This window comes from Pecten maximus, chromosome 7 (assembly GCF_902652985.1).
Source record: "Pecten maximus chromosome 7, xPecMax1.1, whole genome shotgun sequence".
Taxonomy (NCBI): domain Eukaryota; kingdom Metazoa; phylum Mollusca; class Bivalvia; order Pectinida; family Pectinidae; genus Pecten; species Pecten maximus.
In genome coordinates, this window is record NC_047021.1 from 689235 (window position 1) to 701918 (window position 12684).

At 34.8% G+C, this 12684-nt stretch overlaps 1 protein-coding gene across 1 annotated transcript in view; it reads left to right on the top strand.

The window, feature by feature from the left end:
- The window catches only part of LOC117330999 (reelin-like), a 145270-nt gene that overhangs the window by 42830 nt on the left and 89756 nt on the right, over positions 1–12684 (top strand). The window contains exons 11-13 of the mRNA XM_033889591.1: positions 4005–4220; positions 5111–5121; positions 6537–6649. Of these exons, the coding sequence (XP_033745482.1) occupies positions 4005–4220; positions 5111–5121; positions 6537–6649 (340 nt within the window). The remainder of the gene's footprint in view (positions 1–4004; positions 4221–5110; positions 5122–6536; positions 6650–12684) is intronic.

Sequence of the window (12684 nt, forward strand, 5' to 3'; positions counted from 1 at the left end):
TACATCCAAATTTGGTGTGAAACATCTTTTGTGGAGGACAATCATATTTTTTATCAATGAGGCTGGTCTGACACCTAAAACATAAAATTTTGCAGAAACCTTCCCAACGCCCCAGGGGCCTGAGGGGCTGGTCAAAAAGGGTCAAATTGACTTATTATAAAGGCCCAGATATGTTGGAATCAAGTACTCTTCATGGATGGAAGGATCTTATTGTGCTTTATCAAAATTGTGAATTTCATGGCTCCTGGGTTTCATATTGCCCCCTTGGGAGGGACTGAACTTAGTTACTAAGTTTATATAGGAAAAGAGTTAAAATATCTCAACACTTTACTTATATATAATTCTATTAGCAAAGTTTCATATTTACAAACAAAGACTTAGGAACTGTCTTCCTAATATAAATGGATTTAAAAACGAATTAGATTTTTATCTGAAAATAGAAGAAGTAATATTTAGAAATACAATAAGTTTGAAAATAAATGGTCCATATAAAATAGATTTTTTTCTCTTACTGAAAATGCACCTTTTATTTGTATAAGTTTATATATATATACTGTAAAAGTGACTATTTTCGTGCGTTGAAATTTTCGCTTAGTCAGCCTCCAAACTATTCGCGGTGTGGATGTTTTCGCGGTGTCACTCATGATGAAAATATATTTTCGCGTGATGTCAGTAGGCATGTACGTAAAGAAAGATTTTTCAGAAAACTTCATTGAAAGCTCGCGTCGGTCGGCCCAGTAATATACCAATACTTTGATCAACAGGTTAATGGGTTGTATGTGTGATCTTTGCAGTACGTCTGTGACAGAAAAAAAAAATATATATGTCACACATTTTAGCGTTGATGCAGTTTTTTGCGTTGAACAGTACACCGCAAGAGGCAGCTGATCGCAACTTTAGGCCCCGATAATGTACATCGCGATGTACGATATCAGCTAGTACTTGTGCTGTATGGCAAACTGATTAAGAAATCATGTATTGTCAAATACAGTGTTAACTTAGTATTTTGATTATTTAATTGCGACTGAACATCTCTGGTATACCTGTCAACATGTAAACCTCCTCGCTTACGATAATTAGTAGACAGGCCACGCGAGGTGCCGCCCACTGTAAAGTTGAACGGATCGGCCACCCGGTCATGCTGAGTGCTGTGATAAGCATTCATGTCCAGTCAAAACAAACGCAGGTGTCTCAATTAGCGATGGTTAATTTTGCAGATATCAAATATGTCAGATATTTAAAAACGACTGGGCTATTTAAAAGCAGACATATTGATGTCTGACCTATTTCTCCAACATATACCTGTTTCTACAGTAGCCCTTTCCTAAACGCAAACGCTTATGCATGCAATGCTAAATTAAACGGGTTATTTATTGCAATAATGTATCGAAGTTTCAGATTCAGATAAAACATGTTACCGTGCAATGACTTTACGTTTCTATTACAAGTAAGTCTATCTTTTGTGTAACAAATGAAACCTGAGCTGTTTCTGGGCCTACATAATGTATAGCTACAAAAGGCCGAGCTGCTCCGAGATTAATCTGTACAGTAACATTAACGTAGTAACGGTCATAGTTATCACGAAATGAAGCAAATTTAATGATAAATAAACATTGAATTAAATAAAATACTTTTTAAACATCTTTTTAAATAAAATACATTTTAAACATTACTTAAATTAGTTTATATCCATGCATGTCTCGTAACCGACCATGACAACGTTATACATCACGGACGATATGACGCTTGAGTGCAGATGGTATAACACTAGGAACTTGCGTCTTGGATTTAATTTAGTTTATTTCATGGAAATATTCGCGTGTCAATATTTTCACGTGTTATTATGTTCGCGTGTGGATAATTTCGCGGAGATTTGATGGTCGCGAAACAAGCGAAAATTTCCACACCGCGAACATTTCCACTTTTACAGTATGCATTCAGTAAATGTGTGAAAGTGAGTGTGAAAGCTGTATTAAATGTTGTAAATGATAGAAAAAAAAATCCTTTATTTCTTGTTTTATTACTATATTCACTAATTGCCTTATATAAGTACATGCCATAAATCAATAATTAACAATAGCTACTTTCATTAGCCTTTCTATAATTATTATATGCAGATCCAGATATAGCTTTTAATCAAAGGGAGACAAGTCTCAAAATAATATTCGGGTAGCTTGCATTTCTGCTGTTTCTTAAAACCATTATATATATTCTATACTATACAATCATGCAACACCTCCAGTTTATACAAATGATGGTCAACTTACTATACATATATATGTCATAACTCTTCAATACTATATATGTACACCTACCAACCTCTTAATACTGTAATCTATATATAATTCAACAATGGTTCATCTTTATCTAAATTGTTCAATACATACTTTATTTCTATTAGCCATTAAACATTGTTTCAATATATATACATGTACACATTTTATGTTACTATTATGTATACCAAATCATTGTCACCCTTGATGCTCTTCTCAAAAAATGATATTGTGCTGCTGTAAAACTGTATAAATAATTGATGTTTTTTCTATGTATTTCATGTACTTATAATATGCAAAAGGATGAATAAAAAGATTTTAAAACTGAAAAAAACAGTTTATATAGGAAAATCACATTTTTTTTATCATAATTTGTTTTATTTCCATTGGAAATGATTGAAACTTGGTCAGAGTTATTACCATAAGATAGTATTTTTTTTTGGTGTGCATTATATAAATAAACATGTACGACTAAAATAGATAATGGTATGTCATCATAAATAAACATGTACGACTAAAATAGATAATGGTATGTACATCCTAAATAAACATGTACGACTAAAATAGATAATGGTATGTACATCATAAATAAACATGTACGACTAAAATAGATAATGGTATGTACATCATAAATAAACATGTACGACTAAAATAGATAATGGTATGTACATCATAAATAAACATGTACGACTAAAATAGATAATGGTATGTACATCATAAGGAAACATGTACGACTTAAATAGATAATGGTATGTACATCATAAATAAACATGTACGACTAAAATAGGTAATGGTATATCCCATACCGAAATAAAGCACACTAAAGTATACTTTTATGCTACTTTAAGTATATACTAATTCCTACTTTTTTGAAAAAGTACCAAAAAAGTATACTTTTTAAGTGCTTTTCTGGACTTACAAATTTTTCAGAGTACTTTTTCTGTACTAAATTTGGACTCTGAAATTTCTCAGAGTACTTTTTTTGTACTTTTCTGGACTTAGACATTTTTCAGGGTACTTTTTCTGTACTTTATTTGGACTCTGAAATTTTTCAGAGTACTTTTTTTGTGCTGAAATCTGACTTAGAATTTTTTTGAAAGATTGTGAAAATATGGATGTACTTTTTTCCTACTTTTTTGGGACTTAGAATTTTTCAGCTAATGCCATCGTGCTTTTTTGTACTTATTTTGGACTTCGAATATTTTCACACATTGCGTGGGGTTACAGCATATTAATATTTTCAAACTTAAATCTGACTTTTTCAGTCGACTACAAATCTAAGACTAAAAAAAATAATACCCAGGATTAACCACAACAAATATCTATCAAATAAGATACAGAAAATTATCATTTGGTAATATCAAATGTTTTTGATCTCGTTTTTTTTTTTTTTTTTTTGTCTTTTTATGTTCTAAAAATTACTTTTCATACTTTGATCAGTACCACAGAAATTTATTTAAAAATAATTAAAATTCAACAATTATTATCAATTATCATAAGTATTTCACTTCAATGTACTTTGTTAGTAAGGTTCACACATTTTAACGGTGATTTCTTTGTCAGTTTTCGTTTGTATTTCCATATGCATCTCAAAAGGTATCAACTTAACATTGATGAATGTTACTATACGTTCATGTGACGAACGTCAAAACTTCGGTATTGTACATCATAAATAAACATGTACAACTAAAATATATATAGGTAAACACATCAATGGTTTCCTTTAAACAGGTGGGACATACAGGGTGGCTTGCCGGACGTAAACTGTGGCATCATTCACGAAGGAAATTCGTTAGTGTTCAGCAGTAATGGACGTAGAAAAGCATGTACACCATATCTCGATACTAGAGGAGTTGGCAACCTTCGATTCTACTTCTCTATGGGTAAGTATCACCTTCGATTTTACTTCTCTGGGCAAGTATCACCTTTGATTCTACTTCTCTATGGGTAAGTATCGCCTTTGATTCTACTTCTCTATGGGTAAGTATCGCCTTCGATTCTACTTTTCTATGGGTAAGTATCACCTTCTATACTACAACTCTATGGGTAAGTATCACCTTCAATTCTACATCTCTATGGGTAAGTATCACCTTCGTTTCTACCTCTCTATGGGTAATCATCACCTTCGATTCTACCTCTATGGGTAAGTATCACCTTCGATTCTACTTCTCTATGGGTAAGTATCACCTTCAATTCTACTTTTCTATGGGTAAGCATCACCTTCGATTCTACCTCTATGGGTAAGTATCACCTTCTATGCTACAACTCTATGGGTAAGTATCACCTTAGATTCTACATCTCTATGGGTAAGTATCACCTTCGATTCTACTTCTCTATGGGTAAGTATCACCTTCGGTTCTACTTCTCTATGGGTAAGTATCACCTTCGATTCTACTTCTCTATGGGTATCACCTTCGATTCTACTTCTCTATGGGTATCACCTTCGATTCTACTTCTCTATGGGTAAGTATCACCTTTGATTCTACTTCTCTATGGGTAAGTATCGCCTTTGATTCTACTTCTCTATGGGTAAGTATCACCTTTGATTCTACTTCTCTATGGGTAAGTATCACCTTCGATTCTACTTCTCTATGGGTATCACCTTTGATTCTACTTCTCTATGGGTAAGTATCACCTTCGATTCTACTTCTTTATGGGTAAGTATCACCTTCGATTCTACTTCTCTATAGGTAAGTATCACCTTCGATTCTACATCTCTATGGGTAAGTATCACCTTCGATTCTACTTCTCTATGGGTAAGTTTACATCTATCATGTACTCCAGATACCTATAGAATCACTTGTTCTATATATATCTCTACTCTCTTGTTTTTTCAGTCATTGTACAAGTAAGTGTAAGGTATTGTACAAGTAAGTGTCAGATATAGTACAAGTAAGTGTCAGATATTGTACAAGTAAATGTCAGATATTGTACAAGTAAGTGTCAGGTTTTGTACAAGTAAGTGTCAGGTATTGTACAGGTAAATGTCAGGTATTGTACAGGTAAGTGTCAGGTATTGTAGAAGTGTCAGGTATTGTACAGGTAAGTGTCATGTATTGTACAAGTAAGTGTCAGATATTGTACAAGTAAGTGTCATATATTGTACAAGTAAGTGTCATATATTGTACAAGTGTCAGATATTGTACAGGTAAGTGTCAGGTATTGTACAAGTGTCAGATATTGTACAAGTAAGTGTCAGATATTGTACAAGTGTCAGATATTGTACAAGTAAGAGTCAGGTATTGTACAAGTAAGTGTCAGATATTGTACAAGTATGTGTCAGATATTGTACAAGTAAGTGTCAGGTATTGTACAAGTGTCAGGTATTGTACAAGTGTCAGATATATTACAGGTAAATGTCAGGTATTGTACAGGTAAGTGTCAGGTATTGTACTAGTAAGTGTCAGGTATTGTACAAGTAAATGTCAGATATTGTACTAATAAGTGTCAGATATTGTACAGGTAAGTGTTATGTATTGTACAAGTATGTGTTAGGTATTGTACAAGTAAGTGTCAGGTATTGTACAAGTAAGTGTCAGATATTGTACAAGTAAGTGTCAGGTATTGTACAAGTAAGTGTCAGGTATTGTACAGGTAAGTGTCAGGTATTGTACAAGTATGTGTTAGGTATTGTACAAGTAAGTGTCAGGTATTGTACAAGTATGTGTTATGTATTGTACAAGTATGTGTTAGGTATTGTACAGGTAAGTGTTATGTATTGTACAAGTATGTGTTAGGTATTGTACAAGTAAGTGTCAGGTATTGTACAGGTAAGTGTTATGTATTGTACAAGTATGTGTTAGGTATTGTGCAAGTAAGTGTCAGGTATTGTACAAGTAAGTGTCAGGATTGTACAGGTAAGTGTCAGGTATTATACAAGTAAGAGTCAGGTATTCCCACTTTATTTGACCTAATAGTCAACCCCTCTAATCCCCAGAGGTGGAGGGCTAGTCATAAAGTTTAAGGTGTCCCGACACTTTAGCGCTAGCCCTCCACCTCTGGGTTGCGAGTTCGAAACCTACGTGGGGCAGTTGCCAGGTACTGAACGTAGGGCGGTGGTTTTTCTCCGGGTACTCCAGCCTTCCTCCACCTCCAAAACCTAGCACGTCCGTGAATGACCCTGGCTGTTAATAGGACGTTAAACAAAACAAACCACAAATCCCCTATATATATACATATATAGCCTCATATCTCTATGTATCCTTTAGTGTTGTACTATTGCATCATAATTCTAAGACAACCTTGTGTAACTTATTTTTACAGGAAGTGGAAGTTGCCACATGACAGAGTCAGAAGATGTACATGTCCTATTGTATGGGGAAAATACTCAGGGTCACACAACAACACTTCAGAAGTTCTCCCCTAATAAACATCGGGTAAGTCACGGTCACACAACAACACTTCAGAAGTTCTCCCCTAATAAACATCGGGTAAGTCACGGCCACACAACAACACTTCAGAAGTTCTCCCCTAATAAACATCGGGTAAGTCACGGTCACACAACAACACTTTAGAAGTTCTCCCCTAATAAACATCGGGTAAGTCACGGTCACACAACAACACTTCAGAAGTTCTCCCCTAATAAACATCGGGTAAGTCACGGCCACACAACAACACTTCAGAAGTTCTCCCCTAATAAACATCAGGTAAGTCACGTCCACACAACAACACTTCAGAAGTTCTCCCCTAATAAACATCGGGTAAGTCACGGTCACACAACAACACTTCAGAAGTTCTCCCCTAATAAACATCGGGTAAGTCACGGTCACACCACAACACTTCAGAAGTTCTCCCCTAATAAACATCGGGTAAGTCACGGTCACACAACAACACTTCAGAAGTTCTCCCCTAATAAACATCGGGTAAGTCACGGTCACACAACAACACTTCAGAAGTTCTCCCCTAATAAACATCGGGTAAGTCACGGTCACACAACAACACTTCAGAAGTTCTCCCCTAATAAACATCGGGTAAGTCACGGTCACACAACAACACTTCAGAAGTTCTCCCCTAATAAACATCGGGTAAGTCACGGTCACACAACAACACTTCAGAAGTTCTCCCCTAATAAACATCGGGTAAGTCACGGTCACACAACAACACTTCAGAAGTTCTCCCCTAATAAACATCGGGTAAGTCACGGCCACACAACAACACTTCAGAAGTCTGGTTTCGATCGAGATAATTGACCAGGTCATCATTTTGTTGACCTTCCTCCAGATGTAGGACTGATGTCACGTTGTAAATTCACACGTGTGTTTGTACACCTGTACTACTCCACCCCGTTGTAAATTCACACGTGTGTTTGTACACCTGTACTACTCCACCCCGTTGTAAATTCACACGTGTGTTTGTACACCTGTACTACTCCACCCCGTTGTAAATTCACACGTGTGTTTGTACACCTGTACTACTCCACCCCGTAGTCCCACCCACAGTTCTGTACCACCGGCCTGTAGAGCGAGTGTCCGTGGGGGAGCCTGGTGCTCCCTTACTAAAACTTTCAGCAGTTTACACATTGGGTCGAGCAGCTGCACTGTCTGAGAGTAAAACTCAGAGACGAGTAAGAGGTTGTGCTGGTTGAACGCCGCTCCTGTTATCCAGAATTCATTGGTTTGTTTGGACATCTGGTCTTCAGCAGCCAAGGTAGCTCCATCGGATATATACCGGAGTTTGAGATTCAGCTGCTGATCCAACATCACCAAATGACTTCTCATTGGATCTCTGGCTGTAGCATTAATAACAACCACTGTTGTTCCATTGTTATCAATAGATATCCCATCGGAAATAAAGAAGAGATTGTCACCATGTCCATCTTCCCTAATACTGGTCAGTCTCCTACCATTACTAGTGTACTTGACCAGCTCTGTTGTAGAGTCTGGCTCTACAGACCAGGACGTTTTGTTTGTTAGTGTCACCAAGATGTCCCCATGGTGTGTCACACACATGAAGCAAGGTCTCAGCGGTCCTGTATGGATCAGGGAGGACATGATTAGGTCCGGGCCATTTTGGTTTACTTGCCTGATCACATTCTCTGATGTGAATGTAAACAAGACCTGTTTTGTCACCGGTACCACGGCCATATCAAGTACTGGGGAATTACAGTTAATCACACTGACAATGTCACCATTGGTACGGACAAGTTTAACTCTGTTGTCAGTATGACATTTCACCCAGCAGTTTCCATCAGATGTTGGCTTCATGGCCCGTGCCGTCTGAGAAATATGAAACGAATGTTTGTGAGTCAGGCTGACATCACACTGGAGACATTGAGGATTCTCTGTAGATTTCAACTGTGTGTCCGAATCAGTAGACAGTGTGTCCAAGTCAGTAGAACTGGTAATGTGTGTGTTGATACCAGAGTCTGGGCCATCCCAATACAGTTCAGATGTGTCTATACTAGATAATTGAAAGTCATTTTGATTGTAGCTTTCTTCCTGTTGAGTAGCTGCCTCTGACTGGAGTGTACTGGCTGGTGGAGTTAGACCCTCAGGTGTCAGTTCTCCAAACAACCTCCCCATTGCCTCCCCTTGTGGTACAAACACAAGTCTTGATACATTTGGAAAGTCCACCAATTGAATTTTGGGGACCTCCATTCTCCATCCCTGTTCTACAATATCCAGAGGACTTAAGGTCGTTAGCCTCTCTACTCCCTTCTTAAAGTCATCAACTTTTTGGATTTGTTCATTTATATTTTTCAGGAATTTGTCTAATTCATTTAACATGTTGTCATTGTGCTGGTCCAGTTTTGTCACAGATGTCTTCATAAACTCGTCGACGTGTTGTTTAATTTGCCCCTGTCTTTCCTGAAGTTCTTCCTTTGTTCTGACAGCTTGATCAGCTTCACATTGACGTAACTCTGTAATGTGCTTCAGTTGATCGTTCAGCGTGATAAACTGTGGACTGTTAGTGGATTCCTGCAGACGATCGATAACATTCTGGGCTACCGTATCATATGACAAAAGTTTGTGTCCATTATGGTTGTCTTCTATACATAAGTCACAAACTCCATAGTTACAACTCACACATACCATAATCTTCTGTTTCCCTTCATGTTTGTGGATCTCGCAGGCCATTGTATCCTCATCAGTACTATTGTGTTGAAAACCTTACTAACTGTCACTATCAGTGTATAGACTATACAGCTCGACACTTGGTGTTAAATTTAGACATGGAAAAACCAGCCACACATATAATGTCAAGTTAGCTTACACAGACAAAATATAATGTATTACAGCAGTATTGTAGCCATGGTAACTTTATCAAATGATGTTTCCTGATTTTACATTGAGACAAACCCAGTCTTAACATTTTGATTTTGAGGTTAATTAAGTTTAACGTACCGTATTAAGTATAGTTAATTGTCAGTCAAAGCTGCTCAGTCAGTCGGTATTCTGGGTTTTACATATTGTCAAATCTTACAGGGGTTCTATTTATATGATGCTTATTGATTATATTGTGTAACTTTATCATGTGTACAGTAAAGGTGAATTTAAAACTTAAGTTTTAAGGTATTAAAACATGCTCTCCTTGCTTTAAATTGATCTATTTCTTATGATAATGAAAATGATTAAAACAAGTTCAATTGAGGTAAATGATTTATACGACAGTCTCATATTCCATTTGATGCAATATAAGTTAATTCATAATAGCTATAGTCAGTTCCATATATAATCAGCCATATAAAGTTCTATAGTCATGCAGTTCCATAATAACTACTCAGTTCTATAATAACTATAGTCAGTTCTATAATAACTGTATTCAGGTCTATAATAACTATAGTCAGTTCTATAATAACTATAGTCAGTTCTATAATAACTATAGTCAGTTCTATAATAACTACTCAGTTCTGTAATAATTAGTCATGTCTGTAATAACTAATCGGTTCTATAATAACTAAAGTCAGTTCTATACTAGTGATATCATGCAGTTCTATAATAACTAGTCAGTTCTATAATAACTAAAGCCATTTCTATAATAACTAGTCACCAATATAATAACTAGTCAGTTCTATAATTACTATAGTCAGTTCCATAATAGATAGTCAGTTAAATAATAACTATAGTCAGTTCCATCATTACTAATCAGTTCTATAATAACTAGTCACTTCTATAATAACTAGTCGGTTCTATACTAACTAAAATCAGTTCTATAATAACTAAAGTCAGTTCTATAATAACCTGTCAGCAATATAATAACTATAGTCAGTTCTATAATAACTAGTCAGCAATATAATTACTATAGTCGGTTCTATAATAACTAGTCAGCAATATAATAACTATAGTCAGTTCTATAATAACTAGTCGGTTCTATACTAACTAAAATCAGTTCTATAATAACTAAAGTCAGTTCTATAATAACCTGTCAGCAATATAATAACTATAGTCAGTTCTATAATAACTATAGTCAGTTCAATAATAACAATAGTCAGTTCTATAATAACTAGTCGGTTCTATGATAACTAAAGTCAGTTCTATAATAACTACTCAGTTCTATACTAATGATAGTCATGCAGTTCTATAATAACTAGTCACGTCTATAATAACCATAATCAGTTTTATAATAACTAAAGTCAGTTCTATAATAACTAGTCAGTTCTATAATAACTATAGTCAGTTCTATAATAACTATAGTCAGTTCAATAATAACAATAGTCAGTTCTATAATAACTAGTCGGTTCTATGATAACTATAGTCAGTTCTATAATAACTATAGTCAGTTCAATAATAACAATAGTCAGTTCTATAATAACTAGTCGGTTCTATGATAACTAAAGTCAGTTCTATAATAACTAGTCGGTTCTATGATAACTAAAGTCAGTTCTATAATAACTACTCAGTTCTATACTAATGATAGTCATGCAGTTCTATAATAACTAGTCAGTTCTATAATAACCATAATCAGATCTATAATAACTAAAGTCAGTTCTATAATAACCTGTCAGCAATATGATAACTAAATAGTCAGTTCAATAATAACTATAGTCAGTTCAATAATTAATAGTCAGTTCTATAATAACTATAGTCAGTTCAATAATAACAATAGTCAGTTCTATAATAACTAGTCAGTTCTATAATAACTATAGTCAGCAATATAATAACTAGTCAGCAATATACATGTAATAACTATAGTCAGTTCTATAATAACAAGTCTGCTCTATAATTACTATAGTCAGTTCTATAATAACTAGTCAGCTCTATAATAACTATAGTCAGCAATATAATAACTAGTCAGTTCTATAATAACTAGTCAGCTCTATAATTACTATAGTCAGTTCTATTATAACTGGTCAGCAATATAATAACTAGTCAGTTCTATAATAACTATAGTCAGTTCTGTAATAACTGTATTCAGGTCTATAATAACTATAGTCAGTTCTATAATAACTATAGTCAGTTCTATAATAACTAGTCAGTTCTATAATAACTATAGTCAGCAATATAATAACTAGTCAGCAATATACATGTAATAACTATAGTCAGTTCTATAATAACAAGTCTGCTCTATAATTACTATAGTCAGTTCTATTATAACTGGTCAGCAATATAATAACTGTAGTCAGTTCTATAATAACTATAGTCAGTTCTATAATAACTATAGTCAGTTCTATAATAACTATAGTCAGCTCTATAATAACTATAGTCAGCAATATAATAACTAGTCAGCTCTATAATAACTATAGTCAGCAATATAATAACTAGTCAGTTCTATAATAACAAGTCTGCTCTATAATTACTATAGTCAGTTCTATTATAACTGGTCAGCAATATAATAACTGTAGTCAGTTCTATAATAACTATAGTCAGTTCTATAATAACTATAGTCAGCTCTATAATAACTATAGCCAGTTCTAGTCGGTTCTGTTATAACTAGTATAGGATTCAGTCATTCAGCTGAGTTTCAACAGGTAAAAGCAGGTCATGATCAAAGAAGGTGCAGTTATTTTCACAATATTTACATTTACACTGCAGCCCCACTATATAACTTTACCAAGCTCACTTGGAAGTTATGAGTCCATAACTTCCAAATCTTTATTATGACGTCATTATTATAGTGACGTCATAATTGTAACGTCGGCGATAACGAAAGATGGCAGTTGAAAAGGCTGTTCCGTCTTTGACGATAATAATTTGTTTATTCATTATCAGAGTAAAATTCCTGGATATAGTCTTTCAAATTCGTTGTCAAATGTAAATATAAGCATTGAACTGCTTTCATTTGGAAGTTATGGGCTGATGAATGCCAACTGGACGAAGGCAAATTCAACATGAAGCGCTAGCGCGCTTCATTAAATTTGCCTTCGTCCAGATGGCATTCATCAGCCCATAACTTCCAAATGAAAGCAGTTCAATGCTTAATTAACTTCACAATTTGAAAATTGTAAACTTTTAAATTGTTATATTTTCAAGTA